Source organism: Phyllostomus discolor, chromosome 2, assembly GCF_004126475.2.
Source record: "Phyllostomus discolor isolate MPI-MPIP mPhyDis1 chromosome 2, mPhyDis1.pri.v3, whole genome shotgun sequence".
NCBI classification, from domain to species: Eukaryota; Metazoa; Chordata; class Mammalia; order Chiroptera; family Phyllostomidae; genus Phyllostomus; species Phyllostomus discolor.
In genome coordinates this window covers 179,362,902-179,389,842 of record NC_040904.2, presented here as the reverse complement: position 1 = coordinate 179,389,842, position 26,941 = coordinate 179,362,902, and the positions used below count along the sequence as shown (strand labels likewise).

The 26,941-nt window shown below is 42.0% G+C and overlaps 2 protein-coding genes across 12 annotated transcripts in view; both read left to right on the top strand.

Moving 5' to 3' along the window:
• The window catches only part of PPFIBP1 (PPFIA binding protein 1), a 159,456-nt gene extending 142,383 nt beyond the window's left edge, over positions 1–17,073 (top strand). For 4 of the 9 annotated variants that reach the window (XM_036019218.1, XM_036019219.1, XM_036019220.1 and 1 more), the window contains 13 exons: positions 1,239–1,410; positions 1,857–1,889; positions 4,021–4,171; positions 4,479–4,607; positions 6,065–6,215; positions 6,922–7,033; positions 7,150–7,238; positions 10,689–10,811; positions 11,564–11,689; positions 12,455–12,643; positions 14,151–14,330; positions 14,993–15,058; positions 15,202–17,073. In XM_036019218.1, the coding sequence (XP_035875111.1) occupies positions 1,239–1,410; positions 1,857–1,889; positions 4,021–4,171; positions 4,479–4,607; positions 6,065–6,215; positions 6,922–7,033; positions 7,150–7,238; positions 10,689–10,811; positions 11,564–11,689; positions 12,455–12,643; positions 14,151–14,330; positions 14,993–15,058; positions 15,202–15,288 (1,608 nt within the window). In that variant the 3' untranslated portion in view covers positions 15,289–17,073. The remainder of the gene's footprint in view (positions 1–1,238; positions 1,411–1,856; positions 1,890–4,020; positions 4,172–4,478; positions 4,608–6,064; positions 6,216–6,921; positions 7,034–7,149; positions 7,239–10,688; positions 10,812–11,563; positions 11,690–12,454; positions 12,644–14,150; positions 14,331–14,992; positions 15,059–15,201) is intronic. The other 5 variants (XM_028531973.2, XM_028531974.2, XM_028531971.2 and 2 more) reach the window with 4 other exon arrangements.
• A 258-nt stretch (positions 17,074–17,331) lies between these two features.
• Positions 17,332–26,941, top strand: part of LOC114513178 (28S ribosomal protein S35, mitochondrial) — a 42,827-nt gene continuing 33,217 nt past the window's right edge. Inside the window, exon 1 of one of the 3 annotated variants that reach the window (XM_036019225.1) lies at positions 17,332–18,343. In XM_036019225.1, coding sequence (XP_035875118.1) covers positions 17,689–18,343 — 655 coding nt within the window. In that variant the 5' untranslated portion in view covers positions 17,332–17,688. Of the gene's footprint in view, positions 18,344–23,589; positions 23,757–26,941 lie in introns of those variants that run through there. The other 2 variants (XM_036019224.1, XM_036019226.1) reach the window with 2 other exon arrangements.

Here is a 26,941-nt window from a genome sequence, read left to right as displayed (position 1 = left end):
TTCAGTCATTCACCTCATAAAGGTCACTGTCTGGTAGACAGATGGTTTCCAGTTGCAGGCTCTTGACTGTGGGCTCTCGGTGCCTTGAGCCATAATGTAGGTATATCTGACGAAGCACAGACAGTGGACATGGCTGTGACAGAAGTCACCCTAGGTTCCTTTTGCCTTGCCAGCTCTGTAATTGAGTGACTTTGACATCAGTGCGAAGACATAGACATATTAGTGCCACTGAATTGTGGCATCTGTAAACCCATAGTTACTGCGAGCAGTAGGGATGTAGCGTAAAAGAGCCAACCACCTTAAAAGCTCACATCCCTTGCCCTTTTCTCCACCTCTGCAAAAAAAAAAAAAAAAAAATTGAACGGAGGACAAAAGATGTTAGAGAAATAAGAACATCCAGACAAAGGCGTTATATGATACTGAAACAACCTAAAAGACTATGTGACTGGAATTGCTGGTTCACATAACCAGAAAGCTCAAAACATAGGCAGCATTGAAAAGCATAAGTTAATCACAATTGAAGTTCTCAATAAAGACCTTGAAATATTGTAGAAATCTGAAGTAGCTTCTGAATCAACCAAGAAAAAATTAATTATAGCAAGCTTAGTTTTAGTTAAGTGTATCTGAATGTATCACAGCTTTTGAAAATCATTGATCAAATATGGTAACTCCCAAGCAAGATATGGATATGTCCTAGAGACCCATTTCAAAAATATATTGTAAACGGTTACTGATTATGCCTTTATTTTCATATCTTGCTTGTTTATTTTATTATTCTTTGAGAAGAATATTTAAAATAATTGGAGTACAGTCATCTTGTACTGCCTGTATAGAAGCTTGGGACTAATGCCTACTCTGTAGAATAATTATATTATGTTACATTGAGCTTATAGATGTGGTTCTATTATGATGAGTGTGAACTGTATTATAGCCTAATCTGGGTCATCGTTGTTGGGAAAGTAAGAAGTCTGTTGTTGTGTTAGGTTTGTGTCTCCATGTTTTTTTGGAGAATGAGTCAAATAATACTTGAGAATTTCTGTATCTGTCCTTGTATGTAAAATCCCAAACACACTTGGAATGTAGGTTAGTGATGGCCTGTTTTTGTTGTTGTTTTTTAAGTGGCTTTCTTATTCTTTTGAATGAAGTCACGTGTGTAACATATTGAGTCTCGTGCCTGGCATGTACTAATAACTATGTGCGTTAGTGCTGTGTTTCATTTACGTTCACTCCCCTCCCAGGATAAAGCCCTGGCAGGCGGCAGCCCATTCGGGAGCCTCCCTCCCAAACCTCCAGGACATGATGCCTCCACGGATGACAACCCCTTTGGCACTCGAAAGGCCAGATCTTCCTTTGGTCGTGGCTTTTTTAAAATAAAAAGTAACAAGAGGACAGCAAGCGCACCAAACTTGGGTACGTATGGCCAAAATGCCCTTGCCTTACTTCTGTCAGAACAAGGAAGAGAACAATCTCTCTCTTTCCTGTATTTGTCTATTTATACATTTTTCTTTCCCTGAAATGAAGGTGATGACATAGGGAGAAAATTAGCAAAAAATGCTTCTGTGGATTTGATTCAGTGGTATGAAGGTAGCGCTGTGTAGGCTCTCCCCCTGCACTCTGTTCTGAGGTGTAAACAGAAGACCGACCCCCTCTGACTCCATTAGAAACAGCTTCCTGCCCATGGATCAGTTAACCCCGTGTTGACACTGTCAGTGGATTCTGTGTGGAACGCCAGAAGCCTTCCCTCCCACTGTGTGTATTTCAGGAGTAGGAGTCTGACCTGTGTTTCATTTTGTCATTCCCCTGTGTTCTCTCCATGGGGCTGCGTGTGATTGTGTGCGTTGTTGGGATACCCGAAGATCGTGCACGAAGTGCCAGTGCACCCACCTTAGGTACCGTACCCTGCATGCCAGCCTTGGCCAGCGCTGCTCTCCCAGCCAAGCTCCTCCTTGCTCTTGGCGTCTGTGATCTTAGAAAGCGAGCTGGCAGCGGTCAAGAAATGTAGTTCTCTACTCGAGTGTTCTTTCCACCTTCTGCTGAAAAGGACTCTCTGTAGAACCTTTGCTTCTGAGCAGAAATGCTGTTTCGAGCAATGCTAATGCCACCTTGCGAGCAGCTCTGGGGCATCCAGAGGCACCCAGTGTCCCTCGGAGAGCAAGCGGGGCGGGCGTGTCCTGCATCACGAAGTCCGGCTTTCACCCCTGAAGCACAGTTCCTCTCACGCTAACGCCCAGGTCCTTGCGGTTCCTTCATGTTTCCGTTTTCCACAGGCTCCAAAAAGAAATGTTCTTAGCCAAATAGAGAGGACTGTGGAAGACATTGAAAATAGTTTTTTAGACTGACTTCTCTTGGGGGAATGTTCTTCTGACATTTTATTGCTTTGAAGATGGAGGTAACATTTAGTCATGTCACAGGTAACTTTATGTGTTATTTGAGGAGTTGCCTCCAAAGTGATTTTAGGAGGAGGAAGCTCAGTTTTCCTCTTTAAAAAACAGGGTACAGAACGAAAACAATCCTAAAAATAAAAATGAGATGCTTTCAAAATAAGGGCAACATTTCAGGGACACCAATACCCACCAAGGCTGTAGCTTTCGAATGGGAAGGCCCCTTTGGGTTTTCTGGACAGGTCTGTTACCTGGTGCAGATGTCCACATGTCTATTCGCCTGGGTCGTCAAAGGCGACTCCTCTCTCTTTTCAGCCTTAAATGTCTAGAATGAACACTGGATAAGTAAACTAAACTGATTCAGGCAACTATTTTCAAATGTTTTGCTGCCTTTCTCCAAAGAAAGGTATTGTCAATGCTAAGAGCCAAATGCTGCTTCCTATAATCTGTAACCACAGCTCCGCTTCCTAGAAAAGTCAACCCCTGCACCCTTCGTATCTTCCTGAGACACTGCTTCTGTGATTTCTGTACAACTTTTACTTTCCTCTATAAAAGTGTGAAGACTCACGGTAAAGAAAGAGTAGCCCTTGTGTTTGCGAGTGCAAGGTCGCCCACGAAGGAACAGCCGAACAAACTAAAGTAGCTAATGCCTGCAGATGTGGGAGTGGCAAAGTTGGGTCTTATTTTTGTAAGCCACAATCGACAGGCACTAATTTTATATCAGAAGGAAAATTTAAACACATTCCGTTCATTCTTCTCTCAGTGCCTAGGATATAATAGATTATAAACAGAAATAAATTTCCTGAATAAAGAATTGCCAGAACTTGGCAACTGATGTGAAATAAATGCCAAAGGTAAGGAAAGAATGAAAAGAAAATGACAGAGTTTGAACTGGAGTGTAAGAAGAGCATTAATTGATACTAGTGAAATATCAAAGTGAAAAAATTAAGACTCAGGAAAATTGGATGGAAAGGTTGCCGAGCCTAAGATGGCCCTGGCACACCAAATTGGGAATGTATACAGCATTCAGGTCCTGAGGCCGGGGAGAAAGATGAGGTCTCGAGATTTCGATGCCAACTGCTCACCCGGGAGTAAGGCCATCATTTAGTGCTGAGCATAGAGTGGGTGAGCTTTTCAAGAGATCCTGCCAAGGGAATTTAGGAAAGAATCTTGGAGAGAAACAGAGTAGAGTGGGGGAGGAAGAGAAAACGGGGTGCTGTCACCAAGAAGGAACTATCAGATAACCGATGTAGGAGAGCGTCACAGCAAGAAGCTAAAGGAGGTGATGAGTTTGAAGGATGTAGGAGATAGTCAACAGTACCAAATGGTATAGCAAGATGGAGAATGATATGTTATGAATTAAATCACTCAAGAATAAGAGTATGGCAACCTTATCACACCTTTGAATCGCAAAGGGGTTGTAATTTCTAAGTTAATTGACTTTATACACAATTGGCTATAGAGTAGAACATACATTTGTGTTCCTTCTTTAGTATTCGCAGGGTGTTCTTTGTAAACCATTGGTGTGTAGATCAACAGAAGAATTCTTACCTGTTGTTAAAGCCGAGAAGGTTAACATCTAGTCGTGTTCATTTCATGTATTAAAATTCATTGAGTTTGTATTCCGTTCTTGGCATAGCTGAAACAGAAAAGGAAACAGCCGAGCACCTAGACCTGGCTGGTGTATCTCCTCGGCCAAAAGATTCCCAGGGGAGCAGTCCCTTCCATGTATCTCCATCATCTCCAGATTCCAGAAAGAAATCCCGAGGCATCATGAAACTCTTTGGAAAGTAAGTAACAGAGTGAACAAGTGGATTGGGCTTTGTGTTATATGTTGTTCAAATGTAAGAATAAATGGAAAATTGGCTGCAAATGAATAAGAAATCATAAAGCTTTTGTGCCCCTCTACTGGAAGGAAGATTGTAGTTTGGGATTCATGAACTCGTTGGGTCTCAAAGTTGAAATCCAAATGTCTATTTTAATGACATACGAAGAGGAGTTGCTCAAATGTCTGCACCGGTTAAAAATAATTCTGATTAAAGCCTAAGGCCTCTGCAGGTCTAATACAAGGTGATGTGTGATTTATCTTCTTTTTAGACTTAGGAGAAGTCAGTCGACTACATTCAACCCAGATGACATGTCTGAAAGTGAATTCAAAAGAGGAGGGACAAGGGCAACTGCTGGGCCCCGACTAGGCTGGTCTCGAGATTTGGGACAATCGAATAGGTAAGAACAGCCAAACTAATGGACTTTTACAACTATGCCCAAGCATCAGGGCCTCCTAAGCAACTGCAGGGTTAGGATTGTCCCTGGGTCACACCATCGACTTCCTCATTCACCGCCATGCCCTGTGGAAGCGCCCGCCATCTTTAGAGCCGTGTAATTTGACAGGGGTTGGTGAACAGCTGTGCAGAAGACGTGGGCCGTGTGAGCTAGGTGAGGAGCCACAGCTACAGTGTTCGCAGCATTTGTACTAGAATGACTATTGGGCTTGAGTTTTGAAAGAAAATAATTATGTACACTCTAAAGCGTAGCCTTGCAAAGATGGAGACGGTATAGTGTGCAAGAGCGGGTTCTAGAGACAGATCTGGTTTCTGGCCTTAGCACTGCCTGTTTGCTGGGAGGCCTTGAGCAAGTACATTCATGCTCTGTGCCTCTGTTTCTCATGGTATGGATGAGTACCTTCCCCCCAGAAGTGGTTTTTTATACGCACTAAGTTTCTCATAAATAATAACCGTTCAATAAATATTAATGACTAGTGGAGTCTGAAAGCACTTACACACATCAGTTCTATCAGAAATCTTAAATTTATTAGGACCATGCAATGTTTTATTTCTTACAACTCTAAGAAATTTTCCTATATCTTTCTCACAGTTCAGGGCTGGTTTGGAACTGCTGTTCTGACCTGCTGAGCATAAAAAGGGTGGAGTTGGCAAACAAAGAGCAGAAAGCATTGATACTAAATCTTTTACAGGTGATCATGTGCTAGAAAGCTATTAAAATATGGTCCCTCCCACTCCGGCGGAAGACTGAGCTTCATCAGTGAGGAAACTCTCTTTAGCTTTCTTCAAATACTGAGCCATCTCGTTTGCCATATGTTCTCTTTGTACACAGTAGAGGACCTCCTCGTGCTGATAAAGAAAATAGCCTTGTTTATCACCACATTTTTTTCAAACAAAAATACTATTTATGTGTCCTAGTAAAAGAACACAGAAATTTGCTTTGATTATATTTTCTTATATTCAGCGATGGCATATTGCCCTTTCTCATTTGGAGAGAAACCATAATTCTGCTAAAGTTAATTCAAGTTTGACTTGAGTTTCTTTTAATCTGACCTAGTGTTTTCTGTTTGGGAATTCAGTCTTCAAACAATATTGGTTGAAACTTGTACAATGACTAGACTTGTTGGTTCAGCTCGGTCTTCTGTAGAACATGTTTTTGCTAAACCACATTGAATTTTCTGTGGTTTCATTTGAATAGAAGACTGTGGTCTTACAAGGTCACTTTCAATCCCAGTGCCACTTCCTCCTCCAAATATGTGCTGATAATTAAGCTTCTCATGGTTAAATGTGTATCACCAGGAAATTCCCATGTCTGTAGAATATACAGTACAACCTTGATGATAAGCCACAGGATTGACTTTGAATTGTTTTTTCATGCAGTTGTTCATTTTCTTCTTATAGTGACTTGGATATGCCATTTGCCAAATGGACCAAGGAGCAGGTTTGCAATTGGCTTATGGAACAGGGCTTAGGGTCCTACCTGAATTCTGGCAAGCACTGGATTGCATCTGGCCAGACGCTTTTGCAGGCTTCTCAACAAGATCTGGAGAAGGTGACCGCTTCTCTATTTTGTGTACATAGTGAGCTCTGAGAGAGAGAGAGAGAGTGTGGATGCAGGATTGTTTTCTGCGCCATAAGTGGAATGGGGGGAGCCAGTAAGTGCTCTTGAAAAAGTCTGGGTTTCCTGCTTCACGCTTATTTTACTTCATGGACTAAAAACAAAGGACCTGGTTGTAATGATTCCTTATGAAACACTTAAGCCACTGGACATTCTAATGAAAATAATTGTATAGCCCTAATAATAAATCTTAAGCTCATATTTCCCAAAACCATTTTGTGGCTTCATCATTAGCGCATCTCCCCAATGTAATATATGCACTCCAACTTCACTTTGCAAAAGGGAAAAAAAAAGAGATCTACATTTTATGTTCCATTATTTAACATTTCTTCCCAATTATTTAACATTTTACACAAAATAAGAGTAGAATTGCTCTTATGCTTCCTGTAGTTCCTGTCTTGCAAAGGAGGAGCCTACTAGTAAGTGCCTCACACGCCACTAAACTCACTGCAGTGATTTTTGGCTTTCGAGGGGCCTTTTGTTCAGCAACTTTTTACTAGCCTGAGTTAGTATTCTGATTTAATGTAATTGTTGGCTCTTTGATGCTGGCTTCATTTTGGAGGAATTTGCATCCTTTGCCAGTGGCATCCAGCCCATATTGACAGAATTGTAAAGCCAGTGTTTCTGTTTATTATTTCAGGAACTTGGAATCAAGCATTCACTTCATCGAAAGAAACTCCAGCTGGCATTGCAAGCTCTGGGATCTGAAGAGGAAACCAATCACGGAAAGCTGGATTTCAACTGGGTCACTAGTAAGAGGTTTTAGATCTTAAGTTTGTAAATAAGTGAGTAAATAATGCTGCTTTTTCTTTGTAATCACAAGCACAGTTTTTCTGTGACATGTTAATGACAGATTTCTCTCCTATAGGATGGTTGGATGACATCGGCCTCCCCCAGTACAAGACCCAGTTTGATGAAGGACGGGTAGATGGTCGAATGCTCCACTACATGACCATTGTAAGTGATTGTCATGAGCGTATGTTCGCGATACAGTCTCTCCTGTAAGTCAGCCAGGCAACTGCTGGGCTAGCTGCCTGCTGAGCAGCCCGACGTGAAGGAATAGACAAGAGTCACACACGGAACTATGCTGTTCACTCAGGTTTTATTGAAGGCAGGTTCACTCAAAACAGAACATCAACATAACATTGATATCCTGCCCACGCTCTAACAATCTAAGAGAAATATAACACACACACAGCAATCAATGGGGGATAACAAACCCAAGCCCCAGTCTTAGGCTGCAGGTCTGGGAGACAAAACAGTGGGCAAGGGAGGGGTCATTGTCTTGCAAGGAAGGATCTCCAGAGCCAGGTGGGCAACAGGGCAGACGAAGTCCTCAGTCCAGCAGGGCAGAGCCTCCAGCGGCCGATGCCAAGGGAGATCAGCAGGGCATGGCGCAGCACTGTGGTGTATAGAGCTCGCCTGTCTCTGCAGTGCTCAGGAGCCTGCCTCAGTTATACCTTGAAAGTGGTGCACTCCACCCTCCCTGGCCTTTTCGATAAGTGTCTCGGCACTCCTGATGGCAAGTGGGGAATTTCCGCAGGAGCCTGTCTGTGGGTGGTCCTAATTCTGCAGACATGGCTTTTCTGATCACATGTGCAGATATCTTAAGTGTGTCTCATCACCAGATGTGTCTGCTCTGACTTAGGTAGTTTTCCTCTTGAACCAAAGTGCTGTGGCTGACTGACAGCCATCCTGGTTGACACGAGTGACTCCACTTTGTTTTATATGTTTTGTGCTATCTTGACCAGACCAATGTCATTTTATTGGTCTTGATCTCTACAGTGATTCACTCCTGGGGTTTTTCTCAGAAAACTACAGGAACAGAGTAAGCAAAATACCATGTTTTCACCATGATTCCACCAGAGATTGAATGTCTTGCTTTAACTTGAGGAGAAGGGTAGGAATATTTCCTGTTATGTTGAAGTTGTAGGATTTGGTGGTTGCACCAGCCTTGGGAAATTTGAAACTTAATTTAAATGAAACTATCCAGAAAGTGGATTTTATGTATATTCAACATCGTAGACATTGAATTGTATACTTTGAATGAGTGAATTTTTATGGTAAGTGAATTATATCTTATAAAGATGTTTAAAAAATACAGTGTGGAGTTTTGAATCCCTGGCAGTTTTCTAAATTACATATTCCTGTCTGCAGTGACCACTCAGAAAAGGTTACCCTTCTAACCAGAAATCCATAGGAACTTGCCTTCTCCCTGCCCTCCCACTTTTGAGAACTGTTACCTGGAACTCTCTCTCCCTTCCCACTCCAGTCCAGTTCTGCTAGGAGAGGAGTCGCTGGGGTAAAGAGGTGGGGAAAGGGAGCCGCTCACCCTGATTCCTTTGTTATGTATGGTTTCATACCCCCAGCCTGGAATCCCATGGGTAGAAGGACTGCCCCCTACTTGGCAACAGAGAGGAGAGATGGATTCCAGGAAAACATGTTCTAACTCCATAGTACTATTATTTAAATGGGTTTAATTATTTAAATTAAATTTAATTTAATTTATAGGATTTCTTTTTTTCTCTGTCATCGAACCAAAGTCCATATCTTGGCGGGCCCATCAGGTAACACTAACAGGTGATATGTTGCACATTTACTGTGTGCCAGGTACTTCACTCGAATTAACACTCAAGTCTTTGCAATTCTCGAGTTAGCACTCCTATTATCATCGGTTTTCAGATGAGGAAATGAAGGAACCCAGAAATCGGGTAAACTTGACCAAGCTTCCACAGTTGGAGAGTGGTAGAAAATCATTCAGCATTTGACCCCAGGCTATTTCCAGATGCCTGGTCTTAATAGTCAGAACTCTGCCTGGAGCGAGCTCAGTAAATATTTGCCTGCATATCTGGGTTGACGTATGTTCTCCTGGGAATGAGCAAATTCAGGTTTCCCATCATGAAAGGTATATGTATAACTTCCACGGCTATAATAAATTACCTAAGAAAACCTGACTCCAGAAGTTCTGAGTCATAAAAAATCTGTTTTTACGTGGTATCCTGAATTGGATCCTGGAACAGAACAAGGACCTTCCTGGAAAATGGTTGAAATCTGAATAAAGTCTGTAGTTTAGGTAATTTTATTATCTAGGTTAATCTCTTGGTTTAATGAATATCCCGTGGTTACATGTTGGCACTGGGGAAGCTGCGTGAAGGGCATATGCAGCCTGTACTGTCACTGGTGACTCTTCTGTAAATCTAAAATTAAGACTTAAAAATAAAAGATTTTTAAAAATCTGAAAAAGGATTTTGATTAAAAAAGAAATGGCCCCTCCTTTTAAAATCCCTTAAGCTAATATAATTACATTTTATTTACATTATAAACATTCTCTTGCACTTTTTAGAAAATCTGATAGACTTTAGTTGAAAATAGCCCACATGGAAATGTTTTAAATGGATGCCTCGGTTTTAGGTTAAAATATGTTAAATATCCTTTCTAATTTATAAGGCACTACCTTTAAGAAATTAACCCAGGAAAAATGTAGGAAGGAATTTTTGCTCTGTTAGTAGCCTTTATGATTTGATAGCCTAATATTTTAAAAAATATTTTTATAATACTTTTTTTCATCACAGGAAATGTGTTATCAGTAAGGTGTGCCTAAAATGGATGTTTGCCTTGTTTGTGTTCTGGGTGTGTTTGGAAGGAGGCCCTGCTTATCTTGACACTGCCCCCAAATCGCCTTCTTCGAAAATAATTTGTTTGGGTGTGTTTGGTATGTTTGAAATATGCCCAATAACCACAGACTGGCGAAAGCTATTCCTTGAAGGAATTGATTGGGGCTATGTGTTGATACTTACAACTTCATTTCTTTATACTCAACTCTCAAGAAGACCTTTGCTTTGGTTGACAGACAGTTTTGAAAATTTCCACAATGTCTGCCAGCTAAAGCATAAAAATCTAGAACTAGAAATTTCTTGAGCTTAGGGGGACAGTAAAATGTGCCTACTCTTCTGGGTTTTTTCAAAACTGGTATGTTACTTGACTCAGAAGTGAACCTCACTCACCCGTGAGCATCACTTGCTGTTAGCGCGCTCTGCTTTATCAGAGCAGGCCACCTTTTGAAGTGACCTAGAAAGTGCCTTCAAACTAATTTTTTTTTCAAAGCTGGGGGCTCCCACAATCCTATCTCAGAATGCCTGAAAGGGAGAGAAATAGGTGGAAGTCAGTTGAGTTGGAACAACATGAATTTTGCTTTTCTTATATATTGGGATCCTGGAGAAGATTTTTATTGGAATAAGAAAAGGTGTCCTGCTATTAAATAAAGGCTTTGAACACCACTACGACGAGGACAACAAGCCCTCGGGTCCCATTGGTAGAGAGGCTTTGCCCCTTTGTGTGGTGTCTGAGATTTCTCCGAGGGGGTCCTCCTGCTCAATGAGCTCCTCTGCTGTTCGCTCTTTTCTGCAGGATGACTTACTGTCGTTGAAGGTCGTGAGTGTGCTGCATCATCTCAGTATCAAAAGGGCCATCCAGGTCCTGAGGATCAATAACTTTGAGCCAAACTGTCTACGGAGGCGGCCATCTGATGAGGTAGCACCTGAGGCTGAAGGTTGCACAGTGTGTGTTCTCGGTGCATGGGACTGCCCGGGTGTGCAAAACCGAGACCCGTTTCTTCCTGGAGCATGCAGGGGGGCTTCTGGTTTCTGCAGGGCCTCACCTGGGCTCTGTTTTCCTTTATTCCTTCTGTTCCTCCCATGATGACTCTACCTGTGTAATGGTAGCCAAGGATTGTGTTTTAGTTTCTCTTTCTGGTTTTTCCTTTTTCTTCTAAATCCTCATCTGAGGACATGCTTTTTGACCTTAAAGAGAGAGAAATCAATGTTAGACAGAAACATCGATTGGTTGCTTGCACCCCAACTGGGACCAAACCCACAACTCAGGCATGTGCCCTGGGTGGGAATCGAACCTGCGACGTTTCAGTTTATGAGATGATGCTCCAACCAACTGAGTGACACCAGCCAGGGCTCCCTTCCTCCTTCTCTTGAGTATATTTTATTTTCCTTCCTCCTTAAGCCAGAGAGTTAAATATCACTAGAAAGACTTCCTTTCCTAAAACACTGCTCTAATAGTGTGTAAAAAAAAAAGGCTTAAAAACATTGTGACATAAATTTTTTCAAAGAGAATTGGAGTTGGTGAACACTTTCTTACCCTTCTCAGAACATTTAGTGGGCTGTTGAGTAACTCTGTTCTGTGGGGCAGACTTCTAGACAGAACGTGCAGGCTTAGTATTTGGAATCCCACAGTCAGTGACTGAAGCGCTGGGTGGTTCTCTGTTCCCGCAGAACAGCACCACGCCGTCAGAGGTGCAGCAGTGGACCAATCACCGCGTGATGGAGTGGCTGCGCTCCGTGGACCTGGCAGAGTACGCCCCCAACCTCAGGGGCAGTGGTGTCCATGGTGGGCTCATGGTAAAACTCTGTTTTCATTTAAATATGACTTCCTATCATTTTGTCTCCTTCAGTCTAATGCGTAGGAGATTACTGGTCTACATGTTATAATCCTGAAGGTGTCTAGCCCAACCCTCCTGCACTATTTCTGGTGAATTTTTACTTTCGGAGTATATTTTCCCTTACTTTTTACTATCATATTACTCTAGATCAGATTGAAACCCATGTCTTGCATTGTCTTCTTTTATGTTGGATAACACCCAGCTTCTGGCTCCCACTTGATGATGTTTTAAAGCAGGGGTGTCAAACTCACTTTCACTAGGGGCCACATCAGCCTCATGGTTGCCTTCAAAGGGATGAATGTAATTTTAGGACTGTATAAATGAAACTGCTCCTTAAAGTTAAGGAGTTGAAATTACATTCGGTCCTTTGAAGGCAACCTTGAGGCTGATGTGGCCCCCGGTGACAATGAGTTTGATACCCCCGCTTTAAAGCCTCTGCAAAGATACAGATCCTATTTCGGCACACAGATGTTGCACAAAAAGTTGACTTGCAAAGGCCTCCCAAAAGAATACTTCGGAGAGGCAGAAGCCCTGAGTTATTAATGCCTAGATGTCAGGACCAGCTCTACCTCTCATTAGCTTGGACAAAAAGAAGAAAAGTTGTGTAAATTAAAGATTAGAGTCCATACTCTGAGTATCTGACTGAGGGGGCTACTGAAGATAACTTAGTGAGAGAGTTTGGTGGGATACAGGATACCTTACACAGTCTTTGTTTTCCTTACAGGTTCTAGAACCTCGTTTCAATGTGGAAACAATGGCTCAGTTACTGAACATCCCGCAGAGTAAGACCCTGTTGCGAAGACATTTGGCCACTCATTTCAACCTTCTGATTGGTGCTGAGGCCCAGCGCCAGAAGCGTGATGCCATGGAGTTACCAGATTATGTGCTTCTAACAGCTACTGCCAAAGTGAAGGTTGGTTCAAGCCCATATCGTTTAATCATGGGTTAAACCACAAACTATATAGCAAAGGCTCAGTTCTGACTGTTACCTGGTTATCCCATTTTCTGGGATTTACTAAGCTTTGGGGGTAGATTGAAGGTATAGGCACCTTTAAGAGTAATCAATAAAATGCAGTTTTGGCCCTGGCTGGTGTAGCTCAGTGGATCGAGCGCGGGCTGGGAACCAAAGTGTCCCAGGTTCGATTCCCAGCCAGGGTACATTCCTGGGTTGCAGGCCATAACCCCCAGCAACCACACATTGATGTTTCTCTCTCTCTCTCTCTCTCTCTCTCTCTCTCTCTCTCTCTCTCCCTCCCTTCCCTCCCTAAAAATAAATAAGTAAAATATTTTTAAAAAATGCAGTTTTGAAGGTTTCCAGGGGAATTTTTGCTGAAGTCATCTATTTTATTAGAGTTAACAATAATAAAGAACACGGGGTTGGCTTTTGTCATTGAGACATTGCCAAGGCAGAGAGCCCACGAGTTGGGCCCAAGTATTGACCGTAGTTGTCCTCTTCTTGCTGTGGGTGAGTCAAGTGTAAGAGCTGCATCTCTCCTCAGACAGAGTCAGCTCACCTGGTGTATCACTGACCAGCCTTGCACGTCAGAAAAAGGTAGACTGGCAGAGAATGGCTATGCCTAGTTTGCCTGGATTCATCGACCGTACACCGTTCACACTAATTTTTCTTCTTTTAAATCATTCCTCTGTCAATTCTTCTGAGTGTTATCTCAACCAGCTCACTGTGGGTATAGGCTTTATCAGCTTCTTCACAAGTATCTATCAAGCTCTTTTTTTTTTTTGAGCCCCTCTACCTTCTTGGTACTTTCTCTTCAGCCCCCTTTCTCCCTTAGAAGATGTGTTGGATTTGAAGCCTCTGAGAGATTCTGTTCTGTATAAATTCTCAGCATCGACCTGATCACCATCCCAACAGTCTGAGGGACTACCCAGTGACTAAGGTGCAGTTTGTCATCTAAGTGACGTTGGAAGTTTTTTCTCCAAAAAAGCAGGGGTTCTTTCAGCAGTCAGCATCCTGTCATGGGAGCATAACAGGCTTGTAAGCTGACCACAGCCTCACCCAGAAAGAAAATACAGTGAGGGTCACTTTCTTTTGCTGATCTTAGAATGGAAATCCTTGCAAAATTCAATGTACCGTAACCCTAAGAAATCTCATTGCATTAAGTCACATTAGTGCAAAATGAAGGCCTTTTGCTGATTTCACTTTCATCTCGGTGACCACCCAGCTACTTGCTGTCAAGGAGGAGGACAAGCACAGTTTTCTGAGACTCTTAGCGGGATCATTGATCATATTTGGATGCATCTGTCATATGCCTCAGCTGCCTTTGTTTTTGTTGTATAAATTTAATCATTCAATTGCTTTTTTCTATATGATGGAATGAATAATTAAATCGTGTGTGTTCTTAGCCCTTTGTTATATGAATTTTATCAAATCCCTGGATGTTTTTGTTTTCTTTCTTTTAAAGCCAAGGAAACTCACCTTCAGCAATTTTGGGAATCTGAGAAAGAAGAAACAGGAAGATGGGGAAGAATATGTTTGTCCCATGGAATTGGGACAGGCATCAGGGAACTCGTCTAAGAAAGGACTTAAACCTGGCTTGGACATGCGCCTGTATGATGAAGACGATCTGGACCGGTTAGACCAGGTAAATGCGACATTGTATACCTACTTTAAAGTTCTTCCAACATTGAGACACTAAATGGTAACTTTCTGTATTGTATCTACTAGGAAAGGAAGTCTTCTTCAAATATTTAAAAACAAAGATAATAATAAAATAATGGTGAACACTTACAGATTACTTACTACTTCCCAGGCACTATCCTAAGCACTTAGCATATACTGATGTTTGCGGTAATCCTCACACACAGGGAGTGTTCTTGTCCTAATTTTAGAGGTAAGGACACAGAGGCACAGAGAGAAGAGCAGAGCTGGGATTTCAGCTTTCCGGGCTGGCCCCAAACCCTGTGCTGCTTACCCACGTTATCCTGTCTCTGTACTAAAGGGAATCTGGGTGTTGAAACAAGCTCATACTGCTTAGCCTTTTCAGTATGAAGGATAGTGCCCTTTAATCAATAATCCTTTGGTGCCACTGTTAAAAACATTTAGTCTAGATGTGCCAGTAGAGTTTCTTTTACATTTTAACATCTAATCACAGTAGTGCAAAGAGATTATCAACAGAAGTGTTCTGTTGCCCCTATCCCATTCAGTACAACTTGCATTATTTCTTCTTAGACTTTCGTTCATTTTGCCACACTATCCTTGAAACTGTGCTAATTAGTGTGTTACATTATGGTATGCTCTTTGCAGATGGAAGATTCAGAAGGGACAGTGAGGCAGATAGGTGCATTCTCTGAAGGCATCAACAACCTAACAGTAAGTTTTCGAGATGAATTTAAAATCTTGTTCTAAAAATATGTTTGCAAATAACCCCCAAGGGTCTGCGCAAGTAGTGGAGGATGTGGAGTTCCGAGCTCCTGGCTCCCAGTGTGTGTGACTCCCGTCTCCTTGTTTTCCAGCACATGTTAAAGGAAGACGACATGTTTAAAGATTTCGCCGCCCGGTCCCCCAGCGCCAGCATTACCGATGAGGACTCAAACGTTTGACCATAGCACCCGGACAAGCATTAGGAGCTCTTCGTCTCCTTCCACTGTATTCCTCAAACACAGTATATCCAACAAGCGGCAGATTGTATATTGTTTAGTGATCCATCTTCTCACGTACACGCGGGAATGGGAAGCGGGGGACATGTGCCTATTTTAAAGCTGCCACAGCAAGTGAGACACTGGTGAATGAGAGTGTAATTGTTTTTCCTCTATTTAATGTAAAAATCTGTGATATATTATATTTAAAGTATTGCATTTATATGAGTACTTTGCTGTAGTGTTTCCAGTCAGTCACATCGTGCGGGGTTTGGGGACGCGGTCACCTGACGGCGGCTGATTCTGTCCTGTTGGTGTGTTGACAGCAGCTCGGTGGCCTGCCATTGACGCAGAACCTGGCAGGCTTCCAAAGTCCCCGTGTGGAATTTCTCTAAGCACCCAGCGTGCCCACTGAACGCCAGCCACACCTCCACTGGCCTCTTAGCGTCCTGTTTTTATATACTTTTCTAAATATATGTGTATATTTAGTACATGGAACATAGAACTCTTATTTTGTGACATACATAAGGAAAATGGTTAAAAAAGATCACATCGAAAAAATACGGTGTTCAAAGTTCTCATGTGACAGCTGGTTCTTGGACAGGTCGGGACGATCTTTCTTCCTCCACAACCGAACCGAATGATGCTGACCATTCGGACTGCGTTAGTGTGTATGAAATGACCCCTCTTTGATGACATATCACAAAATGGCTGGTTAGCTTTTTAAGAACCTCAGCCTTAACCTTGGCTTCTTTTAACTTACAAGGAAGAACTCAAAGGACATTTAAAATCTATTAACTTGATTGCATTCAGAAGCGCCCCCCAAATTTGTAGAAATAATTTCTGAAGAAACCAAACCAAAACAAAAACCTTCACAGTATTAAGATTCTTATCTTCCTCTTTTGCTAAATATATCATGGCATCAAAATAGCAACAGTCGGACTAATGTTATTAATCGCGCATTTCTCGGGCCATTAATGAATGAAATCTTTTTTAAAAGCTGAGTATTTGAACATATTTTCTCAATCAGAGTTCAATAACTCTGAGGCTGGAAAATTAGTTTTACAATGGCTACATTGTGGTGATAAACTGTAGATCATGTTTTTCTGTAGCCCAAGGCCCAAATAAACATTCTTTTATAAAGAAAAATAGAAGGCTTCAGTAAAAACTGTTACTCTGTTTACTATTCATTTTAGGGGTTTTAGAAAGAATATGCTCTTTTTCATTCAGTACTACGTCAATACTCATGATAGTCAACAGTGGTGAAGACAGGCTTCCACAAACTGGCCCGGGGCAGGCAACTCCTTGTACGCCAGTGGACTTACAAACTGCGTTGGAATGCCAGTGATACGATCACTCACGTTATCAGCAAGTTACCGAGCTTGTCGTCAAGGAACCTATAATACTGTACTACTATTTATTCACAGCTACAATGATTTGATGCTAACAGTCATCTTTTGCCCCCTACCATTCATTATTTGGTAACTGTATTGGACTCTTAATGTACTGGTGTTTTATTTTAATGTGGATTTATGCTACCATTTGAGAAACAATTTGTTATGAAACCTGGTTAAAAATACCAGGAGACTGTTACAGATGCCAAATAGTTTTTATTCAGGACATTGTAACATACTTGACTATATGTGACGTGGTTAAAACCTTTTTGATGATATGTATTTTACTTATAAAATATTATACACTGCTGGTGTCACCATATGAAAAGAAATAAAGTCAGTTGATAATTGCCTCATATTTTTATTGTCTGTTCCTTGAGTTTCCTTCATTCAGAATAACCATGAGGCTTTATTTCTCATAGAGATAACAATGGACTGTTTACAATTCCAAACCCCCATAAAACTTTTCAACAGGAAGCACAGGCAGCTGAGCTGGGGAATGAGGAATGATGGCAGAGGAGATCTTGGAAAAGCAAAGAGAAATGACTCACCTGCAAATCTGAAGAAGTTAGTTGTAGAAAGTGTATGGTCTTTAAAGAATTAAGTGCTACTTTTAATTTAACTAAAATTTGAAAAGATGAAACCTATCTTGGAAAAGATAACCAAATATTAAAAGTAGAGTGAATATAATTGGAGAAGAACAGAGGTTTTTGTGAAAGTTAGTTATCTGACTTAACACACCAGCAGGAGTCTGTGAACACAACACACCCAGTTGGCAAACAGGGAGACCTATTTGTTTTGCTGTATGTATATACACTTAGCTACACCAGGTAAGCTGTGGAGTTAGAAAACTGAGACGACATTAACAGATGTGACTTCACTGCAAGACTTTTACTCCGAAAAAGGAGTCATTCTGAACAAGGTTCGCATGTTTGACATTTGGAGGCAGTATTGATTGGGCGCAGAGAAAATGGGGCAGAAACCATCGCAACAGTCGGCTCTGGAGGACAGCAGAGAGGTTCTCCAAGTCTGTGAGGTGGTCAGTGGAGCTATCGTGCATGCCGCTGGGAAGCTGCAGGGGTATCTTGGATTTGAAGACCCTTTGAGCAATCTATGCCCAGCTCCAAGCACTCTGAATGAGATCTTCCTAATTCACTTCGTCACTTTCTGCCGAGAAAAGGGAATTGACAGGTGGCTCACCACCACCAAGATGACCAAGCACCAAGCCCTGCTGTTTGGGGCGGACTGGATTTGGACCTTTTGGGGATCCGATAAGCAAATAAGGTTTCAGTTGGCGGTGCAGACTCTGCAGATGTCTTCTCTCACTCCCGTGGAATCCAAGCCTTGTGAGCGCCCCAGTCCGGAGTTCTCGGCAGAGCCGTCTTCTGGGAAGAGCAGATTTGATAAGCTGGAAGAGTTCTGTAACTTGATAGGGGAGGATTGTCTGGGCCTGTTCATCATCTTTGGTGTGCCAGGAAAGCCTAAAGACGTCAGAGGAGTTGTCCTGGACAGTGTCAAAAGTGAAACAGCGAGGGGCCATCTGCCAGGAGGGAAGGCTGTGGCACGATTTGTCCTGGAAACTGAAGACTGTGTCTCCATCAGAGAGCTGCTTGGAAACTGTCTGAGTAAGAAAGATGGGCTAAGAGAGGTGGGCAAGGTTTACATTAGCATCCTCTGACCTGGATTTGTGTGATGAGACTGGCCTGTAAGATGAAAAGAAAACGGACATTTTATTCTAATCAAGCTTATCCACTTGTATCATCCCAACATGGGATTCCACCCTCCCAACCCTCCCTGTAATGAATGATAATTGGGTGAAAGTGTATGTGTCATAATTATGGTGAGAGTAAAACTTTTCCCATGTTGTTGGGAAAACTGACAGTTTAGCTTAATCTTTCAGCTCTTTACTCAGTAATGAAAAGAAGACAAGAAGTTTGATTTACAAAAAAAAAATAGACGTTTGTTTGAAATAATGAGTCTAGCTCTTGAAAGTGTACAATGTGTTTTTACGGCCATGGGTGGGAGAAGGGAGGGAGAGGTGGTGCGTAAGGCTGTAGAACAGGGTTAGTTACCTTTGCAATACCAGTTTCAGTTCAGGACTAAGGAAACCCTTGCACTGCCTTGTCCCCGCTGCCCTCACTTTCACGTCTCCCTGAACTGCTTTCTTTGTGCAGGGAGGCCCCCGGTGGGATTCACATTGGGATCTGCTTAAGTGTTAGCTTTACCTATGATTTAAACACAGTAACCCGTATAACAGTCCCTTGTAGCCCTGGCTGGTGTGACTCAGTGGACTGAGTGCTGGCCTGTGAACCGAAGTGTAGCCAGTTCCATTCCCAGTCAGGGCACATGCCTGGGTTGCAGGTCAAGTGCCCAGTGCGGGGGGCCATGAGAGGCAACCATGCACTGATGTTTCTCTCCCTCTCTTTCCCCCTCCCTTCCCCCTCTCTAAAAATAAATACAATATTTAAAAATAAATACAGAAAAACATATCTTTAAAAAAACCCCAATCACTTGTAGTGATGCCTAACATTTGTTTAGCCTTTGCAGTAAGGATAGTGTATTCATATATAAAAACCGCCTTTACTTAAAATTCTGGGGTTAGGACAGTGTGTGTGTGTGTGTGTGGGGGGGGGGGATTATTGTTCCCCCTCCCCCCAACTCTTCTAGAAGGTAGAAGCGAAAAGTGCTTAGAATTGTAAATGGAAGACACATTCATTTATGTGACTGCCAAATGCCTGCTTCATGCTAGTTAGGCCCTGTTCTACACCCTGTCAACCCAGCAGGAAAAACAACCATGTCCCAATTTTAGGGGGAACTTCTCTCTTAATGGTGGAAGACAGAAAGTAAATATATGTAAATATATTTTAAATGCACATTTAAGAAATATAACAGGAGTGTCGTAAAGAAAAATAAAGCCTCAATGAGGAGGGGATAATTAACCAGGAATCTGGATTGGATGGAGAAAGCATCCATGCAGATATCTGGCAGTGTTCTAGGCCTCGGGAACCGCAGATGCCAAGGGCCAGAGAAGGGAATGTGTTTGTGATACGTGAGGCGTAGCAGGGAGGCTGGTGCAGATGGAACAGGGCAAGCCAGGGTGAGAGTGATAGGAGACAAGGTTGGAGAAGTAGCCAGCAAACAGATCGAGTAGATTTTACTTGTGAGGACTCTGGATTTTCTTCTGATCTGACTGTCCCTTTAAAAAATCTCACTTGATTGCTGGGTGGAGACTAGATTGTAGGGAGGAAAGAGTAAGAGCAGAGCCCAGGGTGACGGGTAGGAAGCTATTAAAGGAAAGCTGTGGAGAGAAAAGGGGGTCCTGGACAGACCAAAGTGGCAGAGGAGGAGGGGTAAAGAGGTTGGGTTTTGGAATAGTTGAAGGTAAAAGCATACAGCATTTGCTGATGATTGGATGAGGGGTATGAAATACATCACAATTAAAATATTGTATTTCTAAACTTCTTAAGTATTAAGAATATATGCAAAGGCAGAACTAAATTTGCCTTTGATGTTCCTTCATTCCAGGAAACCCAAAGGTCAAGGAAAGTTTTAAGCCCCCTGCCTTCAGTAAGTGAACATGAATAGGCCCAGGAAACATCTCTTGAAGTTGTTAATTATTCCTCCTTTGTTCCTGGAAGGATATAATACCCAATTAATGTTTCCTTGGCATATAGTGACCCCTGTCTGCAGCCATGCTGTGAAGAGTGAGCTATCAAGAAGTTGGTGTAGTATAGTAAAGAGTATTCAACTTGGAATCAAATGTGGGTTTGCGTCTCAATTTTCTTAAGTCTAGTGGCTTAACTCTGATTTTTTTACCTGTAAAATGGGGCTGACCAACTAATTCAAAGACAATGCTTGTGACATTTTCTAAACTACAAGTCTAAGCATACAGAGATTTGGAAGTCTAGTACAAATTGTAAATATGTTATAAACAGCTGGATGATATATATGAAAGATTTACCATATTTTTTTTAATTAAAATAAAAAATTTGAAGCTCTCGCTGATTTAAAACATACTGTATTCTCTGATTTGAAAACCTTCATTCTGGTGTCAAATTAAAATACGGAAATGAGGCAACTCACATCTTCAGGAGTCTCACAGCCACCCCATACCCACTCCCTCTAGTTTGTGGTTTTCCCTGCCAGCACTTGTGTATTAAAAATATTTTATGCAAATGGAATCATATGATCCATAAATGCCTTTTTACATTAACAACTTAATTATATATTGTGTACAATTTTTCACACTAATAGATTTTTATCCACTTGTTTCTTTTTAAAGCTGGCATCAATAGTTCTCAGTCCTGTGTGCATACCAGATTTACCTGGGGAATTTAAAAACAATATTCTAAACACACCTATACCAACGGATCAGCATCTCAGAAGGAGGGACCCTAAATGGATATTTTAGTATCTCTTGAGATAATTCTAATGTTCAAACAGGATGAAGTAAGACCCATCTATCTAAGTAGTAGTCTATGTTGTATATACCATTGTATATTTAGCCAATACTGTTTTAATCAATATTTAGGTTGCAAAGTCCATTTATATACCTGGATATTTGCATACTGCCTATAACATGTTTGTGAATAGACATACTTTGTTCACTTTTTATTAAAAGGTAGTTTTGATATATAGCTCTAATAGAAAGTCAGATAGACTTTCTAATAGAAACCTACATTGGATTATTGTAGGTTTTAAGTATAATAAAAACCCATTATGAAAATACTTAATATTTAAAGTTGTCTACACAAGGACTAGCTCCATAATTTGTGGTGCCCAGTGCAAAATGAAAATGTGGAGTCCTTGATCCTTAAAATTTCAAGATGGACAACGGAGTATTCAGCCAAGCGCAGGGCTCTTCTAAGTGCAAGTCACATGCCCATGAGAGCAGTGTTCTTTCTACAATATGTTGTGTTATTTTGTCATGAAGTCCAAAGAAGAGATTTTTTATAATGAGTAAGTGACTGCACGTTAAGATCTTTTCCAATTGAAAAACCGTGCAATTCTTTGTAAATCCTTTGTACACAATAGCACACACTTTACTCCTTACACTGCATGAGCCAGGTATTATTGCCTATTGATAGCATTACAAATGATTTTTTAACTTTTAACATAGAATGAACTTCATTGTACTTGATGTCTCAGAAAACAGTAAGTATTTCTCTGGCTCCACTAACTCTTAATAGTGTCCATCCACTTCGTTCTTAGGGAAGGAGTGAAACAAAAGACAAAGCGTAGGAAAGTAGACTGAGGACCTGAGTCTCTTAACATCTTGCTCAGAAGTTAAGAATTCTCTGAATATAAACTAATTTTATAAGAATTCATACTTCTTTTGCCCCTAAATTTCTGTGGTATAGGCCTTGCACTTCACTGTACTGAAGTGTATACATTCCAGAGAGAAAAAGTGGCTGCTATATTGACTCTGAGCTTAATTCCAATGCCACCATTGATACTATGTCTTCTGAAATGTAACTCAATCACAATGGTCCTGAGGGAGATATTACTGACCTATTTTCCTTGAAATTGAAGTGCAAGGATGTTAGGTGGACTTGACCAAGATTACAATAAAGCAGAGCCTGGATTCAAACTCCATATTCATCTGACTAAAAAGCCATGCTTCTAATCTTAAAAATAGAGCAGAGGGGAGAAACACCATGTGAAGACAGAGGCAGAGATTGGAGTGATGTGTCCACAAGCCAAGGAATGCCATGTATTGCCAATAACCATGAGAAGCTAGAAGAGAGGCATATACAGATTCTTCCTCTGAACTTCCATAAGGAACCACCACCAACCCTGCCAACACCTGGATTTTACAGTTCTAGCATCTAGAACTGAGAGAAGAAATTTCTGTTATGTCACCCAGTTTGTGGTACTTTGTTACAGCAGCTCTAGAAAACTAATACACCATACTTCTGCTTTGGAACAGTAACGGGATAGTGAGAAGCCAGAAGAGATGAGAATGGTGACTATTACAAATACTTGCCCCATCATGCCACTTCTCCCCCTCACATAATGATTGATGCCCGTGGTGCACTGAACGCTCACAGGAAGAATACTGGGAGGCAGCTGCGCGCTTCTGCTCTGCTGCGTGTACGCTCACCAAGAGCCAGTTGTGTTTGTTCCCAGTTGTTATTATACCTTTGTACTTTGATTAAATGTTATTTTTACCGGTTAAAAAAAATAGACGATAATTTTATTAAGAGTTGGATGCTAATTCAAACCCAGGGTAAAAATGAAATTGGAGAATTTATTAAAGAACGACCATTATTTTCTAAGTCCTGCTGAGTACTTTTTGTCATTCTAACCTGATCTACAAAGGAGCTAACCAAATCACTGAAAATAGTTGCTTCCTACTCGCACAGGACGCTCACTCGGTGCCAGTACTCTAGCCAGATGTTTTCTGTATTAACTTGATTAGGCTCACAGCCTGGAGAGGGTGAAACCAAATTTTACACTCAGGTATCCTTTTACCTACTATCGGATACTGCCTCTCCCCCTAGAGTGTGTCACTTGCACTAGCTGAATACTTTCTTTAAGCTAAGAAAGTGTAGAAAAGCAGCAATCGCAGAGGAGCAGGGCGCTAAGGTAGACCCTGAGCCACATGAGTTCCCACTCAGACTGCATTTTTCTTCCGTGAGTCACATTTCCCCCATTCCTTAGGATCATTATTTGCCATTGTCTTTCGACTGGCTGCTTCGGTTTTTCTTTTAATCGTCTTGTGTCTTCTTCTTTACTTTTTTTCCTCTTTTCGGGGTGTACTTTGACTCTGGATCTGATTTCCCAGGCTCAGGTTTATTCTATTTCTATTCCCCACGGGCGGGGCTAAAAGGGCGCGCATGCGCGGAAGCGGCCTCAGGCCCGCCCCTCCATCTACCTTGCATCGGGATCGCGCCTGTCCCTTCTGGCTTGCCGTCCTCGCAGCCATGGCGGCCGCCTCGTTCCCCGCATGGCTGTCTCTGCAGCCAGGGGCAAGGGCCCTGCGTTCCTTCTCCACCGCCGTGTCTCCGACTACTCTTGCCGGGACACCAAGCCCACGTGAGTGTCTGCTGTGTCGCCTCCGGGCTTTGGGGAAGGTGAGAGGGCGGGATATCGCCCCTTCGTGGCCGCTGAGGTTGCAGAGTCAGATTTGCACAGGGAATGAGGGGTGAGGTCGATACGTCCTCTGCCAGCCTGTCCCTGGACCACCTAGTAGAAAAGCCGTGCATGCGGGTCTGTCCTCTATGGACATGTCAACCCCATCCCATGACTAGCCGTGGGTTTCTGCTTCCCGATTCCCTGGGCGCTAAGAACTTACCCGCTCCCTACCCTGTGACCTGCGTTGGTGCTCCGTCCCACGATCGCTGGCACAGTGTTTCTCTCTGGTTTCGTGGGTAGTGTTTCCTGAGTAGTGGACTACGGCTTTTCCCGAACGTTAAGGGAAACATTCATCTGTCCCAGAGCAAACTGCAGCTCTGAATTCCAGGCCCAGCTATGCCACCCAATGGTATGACCTTCATTCCAACGCAGTTTGAATGACCTTCACTCAGATGATCCGGACGCATGGTACCGTTGTCATCCTCTAGGAATCTAGTGTAAAAGACATTTCTTAAGCAGACTGTATGCAGTGTAAGGTGTTGTAGAAGACTTCGGAGTAGGGCAACGTCGGAGCGTTGGGGAAGAGCCTAGAGGAGTCCAGAAAACTGTCCAGGAGGAGACACGTCCAGTTACACCAGATGCTATCCGTGCTTCCTTCCTACCAACAGTACAGTCTAGGCCACCATATCCTACGTCCTTACTGATACCTATTTCCGCGTTTGCTCCCCTACATTGACTTCTCACAATGGCCAGAGTGAAGGGTTCAAGAAGCGAATCTTACTTTGCCACACCCTTGTTCAAAATCTGCAAGTAGTTTCTCATTGCTTTAAGATAAATGATAAATTCCTTAATGCATCATCGTGGCTGTTCATAATCGTAACACATGTCTTTTTAATTTTTCATTAAAGCATTCTACAAATACTTAACTCCTACTATGTGCTAGGCAATGTTCTAGATGCCAGGATAGAGCAAGGTCCCTAACCTCATGAAGTTTACATACTTTTGGGAAAGTCAGACTGTAAACAAATAAATAACATCAGTGCAATGTAACGTAGTGATTAGTGCTGTAGAGAAAAAAGTAAATCAGGGCCCTGGCTGGCGTGGCTCAGTGGATTGAGTGGTGGCCTGCTCTGGGTTCAATTCCCAGTCAGGGCACATGCAAGCCAGGTTCCCAGTTGGGGGTGTGCAAGAGGCAACCAGTGGATATGTCTCTCACAGACTGATGTTTCTCTCCCTCTCTTTCTCCCTCCCCTTTCTCTAAAAATAAATAAAATCTTTTTTTAAAAAAGGAAAGAAAAATAAAGCAGGATATTGAGGTTGAAGGAACAGTGGCTATTAGGTGGGATAGGATAGGATAGGCTAGGCAGTCTTTCTGGAAAGACCTTGGGGAAGTGACATTTGAGCACAGTCCAAAACTATGCTGAGATAGGGGGAAGGAAGAGCGGGGGAAGAGCATTGTTGGCATAGGGGATTGCAAATGCAAAGGCCCAGAAGTAAGAATAAGTTTATGGGTGTGATCCGGGAACAGAGAGAAGGCCAGTATGGCTAGAGCTGAGTAAGCAAAGTGGAGAATAGTAAGTGATGGCTTGATCTTCTGAAGGATTGGGCATGTTTGGGATCACACTGGAAGATATGAACAGGGAAGTGATGTAATGTGATCTATACTTTTAAAAGACCCTGAGGAGAACTAACTTTAGGAGGGTAAGAGTGGAAGTCAGGAGACCAGTTTGGAAGCTGTTGTAGTACAAAGGAGATGATAGTGTTTTGGGCTGAAGTAATATTGGAGAAGGTGGTGGTGTGGCTGAATTTAGGGCATACAGGGTCTGGCGCAAATAATGCCTTTTAAAAAAATTATAAACTCTTTTATTACAAAGCCATAAGAATGTAATTCTGTAACATAACAATATCACACTCAAGCACACCATATGACATTTTAGATGAAATGTTCAGATTAAAACTATAAGTTATTACACCCCTATTATTACCCTACCAACCACATTCAAGTAGGCATTACTTCCGCTGAACCCTGTATTTTGAAGGTAGAACTAATGGAATTTACTGATGTATTTGTTATGGGGTTTGAGGAAAAGTCTTAAGGAAGCATGTTAGAAATTTGTCCTGAGTAATTGGATGAATGAGAATACCATTCATGGGGATTGGGAAGGCTGGGAGAAGATCAAGAGCTCTGCCGACGAGGTGTTATACTTGGGATGCCTATTAAATATCTGCAGTCCCTGCTCAGTGCGCTCTCTGCTCTACTCTGAAGTTTCAGCCATATTGAATTTGTCTGCTTTGATTTTCTATCTTTTTCTCTAGAATACTTTTTGTCCCTTGTCCAACCCCAGGGCTACTCCTGCTCATCCTTACGTTTTAGCTTCAAGTCAACTTCTACAGGGAGATTTTCTCCAACTACTTGACTGGATTTGGTCCCCTGCTATGTGTTTCCATTAATATTTATCATTGTTTATTGAAATTACTTGTTAAATAGTTAGTTGCCTTACTTGACAGGCTCTCCATTCTGTGGGAGTGAGGACTGTGTTTCTCTTGTTCTTTCCTGCCTTCCTAATTCCTGGTGTACACTACCACTCCAAAACTTTTGAAGGAATAAATGAAATGCTACTGAAGGATGAGAAAGAATTTATCAGATGAAGAAACAAGAAGGGAAGAGAGACGGGGACAGAAGTCAAGAAGATGGGAGGGAAGCATATTTTAGGCAAAGAGAACAAAGTTCAGAAAGACCAAAGAGCCTGGTACAGGAAGTTCAATGTAGCTGTGCGCCCTTGTGAAGGGAGATGAGCTAGAGATATGAACTGTATGCTGTGCTAGTGTTACAACTCTTGGTCCTTAGTTTGCTTGGCTATAAATGACCTATAAATAAGGATAGCAAGTTCTTGTGAAGAATAAGATTAAATGAGATAATGAAAAGCACTTAGTACAGTGTCTAGCATGTGAAAGTGCTTGTTAAATATAATTGCTATTTTTGAATAGCAGCACAGTTAGGCATAAGATAATATTTTGAAAGGTATATACTATATGTAAGTAATCTACCCTCTTCTACAGTTATATGATTTATTAGGAATGGCTGTGATTTTTGTTATTGTTATTGTAGCATTGGCAGTTCTAATAAACAGTAGAGAAGGAAAAAC